This window comes from Poromitra crassiceps, assembly GCF_964638095.1.
Source record: "Poromitra crassiceps genome assembly, chromosome: 5".
Taxonomy (NCBI): domain Eukaryota; kingdom Metazoa; phylum Chordata; class Actinopteri; order Beryciformes; family Melamphaidae; genus Poromitra; species Poromitra crassiceps.
In genome coordinates this window covers 29830731-29833230 of record NC_139642.1, presented here as the reverse complement: position 1 = coordinate 29833230, position 2500 = coordinate 29830731, and the positions used below count along the sequence as shown (strand labels likewise).

The 2500-nt window shown below is 49.4% G+C and overlaps 1 protein-coding gene across 1 annotated transcript in view; it reads right to left on the bottom strand.

Moving 5' to 3' along the window:
- Positions 1-657: 657 nt before the first annotated feature.
- The window catches only part of ypel2b (yippee-like 2b), a 23804-nt gene continuing 21961 nt past the window's right edge, over positions 658-2500 (bottom strand). The window contains exon 5 of the mRNA XM_083637748.1: positions 658-784. Within this exon, the coding sequence (XP_083493874.1) occupies positions 695-784 (90 nt within the window). The 3' untranslated portion in view covers positions 658-694. The remainder of the gene's footprint in view (positions 785-2500) is intronic.

Sequence of the window (2500 nt, the reverse complement as noted above, 5' to 3'; positions counted from 1 at the left end):
GTTGTTCTCTCCTAGTCCCGCTAGTACCATGCAAGCCTGTCTAGTCTGTCTCTCTGTTGGTCTGTCAGGCTGGGATGTCTGGAACCTTGTGTGTGTGTGTCTGTGTGTGTGTGTGTGTGTGTGTGTGTGTGTGTGTGTGTGTGTGTGTGTGTGCGTGTGTGCGTGTGTGTGTGTGTGTACACGTATGCTTGTGTACCTAATGGCTAGTGTGCCAACCCCAGCAACATCCTCCCGTAGACACATTGGCTGCTTGGTTGTTTACTTGGAAGTCTGCAGGACTAAGCACTGCCACCACACCTTGAAGTGTGTGTGTGTGTGTGTGTGTGTGTGTGTGTGTGTGTGTGTGTGTGTGTGTGTGTGTGTGTGTGTGTGTGTGTGTGTGTGTGTGTGTGTGCGCGTGCGTGCGTGCGTGGGTGCGTGTGCGTGCGCACACGCGCGCGTACGTGTGCGCGTGTGTGTGTGAGAGAGAGAGAGTGTGTGTGTCAGTCACCGGGAAGGGGTGTGAGGGAGGAATGGGGAGAGGTTACAGAGGTTAATGGTAAATCAGCCAAACCAAAGTCACACACTCGCCCACCACACAAGACGGCCCCCCCTCCCCCTCCCTCCCCATCCATTCATCCGTCCGTCCGTCCGTCCCGCCCGTGGCGTCTCCCCGGCCGGCTCTGCTGCGGTCGCGTCCCGGGCTGCTCGTCCCTCAGTCCCAGCCGTTGTCCTTGATCATGTGAGCCAGCTCGATGATGAACTTGCCCTCTTTGTACTTCTGACTGCTCTCGAAGGCGTGTTCCTGGAGAGTATGGAGAGGACAGAGAGACATTAGTTAATTCATATCAGATGAAGGCGTGTTCCTGGAGAGTGTGGCAGAGAGGACAGAGAGACATTAGTTAATTCATATCATATGAAGGCGTGTTCCTGGAGAGTGTGGCAGATTGGACAGAGAGACATTAGTTAATTCATATCATATGAAGGCGTGTTCCTGGAGAGTGTGGCAGATTGGACAGAGAGACATTAGTTAATTCAGATGAATAGAGTAAAAGAGACAGACGGAGATAGAAGGTGACAGAGAGAGACAAACATGGAGAGGACAGGAATAGTGTAGTAGCAAGAATGAAGTGGGCTGGGTTCTTCTTTTCAGCTGCCTGCTCCCGGCTGCGTGGAAGCCTGTTATATAACAGTCATATATAGTCAGTCAGTGTTCTGCAGACTGGACTGGAGCCCCCTGGTTTACTGAGAGCAGACTGGCCCGGTGGTTAGAGGGACTGTGGCGTAAGTGAAAGGTCACCGGTTTGATCCTCGTGACGGCCAATAGAGAGGTGAAGTCATTCTCTCTAGGCTGTGAAGTTAACATCTCTGCCATGTGGTGTGCTATTCAAAAATCCCTATGGAAAATATGAACCGGATTGCTAACGCTTTATTTGTCTAGTCCGCCTACAGAGAGTATACAGAGTATCTGTAACATTTAAACAGCTTATTCGTTGACATTCAACAAACAGATTATGTTTGCTTCCTGTTCCACACACCTGAGTGACACAGGAATGTGCACGCCACACACATGCAGACTTCTAGGGATGTGTGCAACAAAACAGCTTGAATTTGGGTAAATAAAAAAATCATCTTGATCAGTCCCTGCCTAAGCCCATGCTTAAAGAGCATGGTGCAGGTTGGAGACCACATTGCATTGATATGTGGAAGTAGCCTGGGTAAACCCAGCCTCCACATGACCTCTATGTGCTATGAGGCACAAGAAACTTACGCTACAGGCATAGCCTGTAATGTCACGTTGAAGGCTGGGTTTACCCAGGCTAATGTGGAAAGGCTATATAGCAATGGGATTTGGGGGTGGGGGGTGGGGGTGTGTGTGTGTGGGGGGGGGGTTAATCACACATATAGCTGCATTTAGCTGCACTTAGAGTAGTTTTTGTAAGCAGCAGGGGGCACTGTTCCATTTCATGGAACTCCCTCTTGTGAGCCCCAACAGAATGTTCTCCTCTTGTGATGTCACACCATTGCTAATGTCACATGCCCATTTATCGAATGCTACCTTTTGCTCCATATTTATACCCTGGGGGCCTGTGATTTTCTGTGTGTCTGTGTGTCTTTTGAGGGTATTTTCATTGTAATCATGAGCCCAAAAAGTAAATTCAGAATATTTTTTAACCTGCACCTCTCTTTAAGGCCAATGTGCATTTGGCCAACCCGTTGCTGTATGTACATACATACATACATACATACATACATACATACATGCATGCATACATACTGTACATACATACATACATACAGACAGACACGCACACGCGCGCACACACGCACGCACACACGCACACACACACACACACACACACACACACACACACACACACACACACACACACACACACACACACATTGCTCTCTCTGCTTCTCTGTGTGTGTGCCCTGATGTTCACACACCCCTCCCCCAAGGCCAAACACCGAGGGGAACTCCGAGCTCAGGAGAACTACAAAAAATGGCTCACAAACA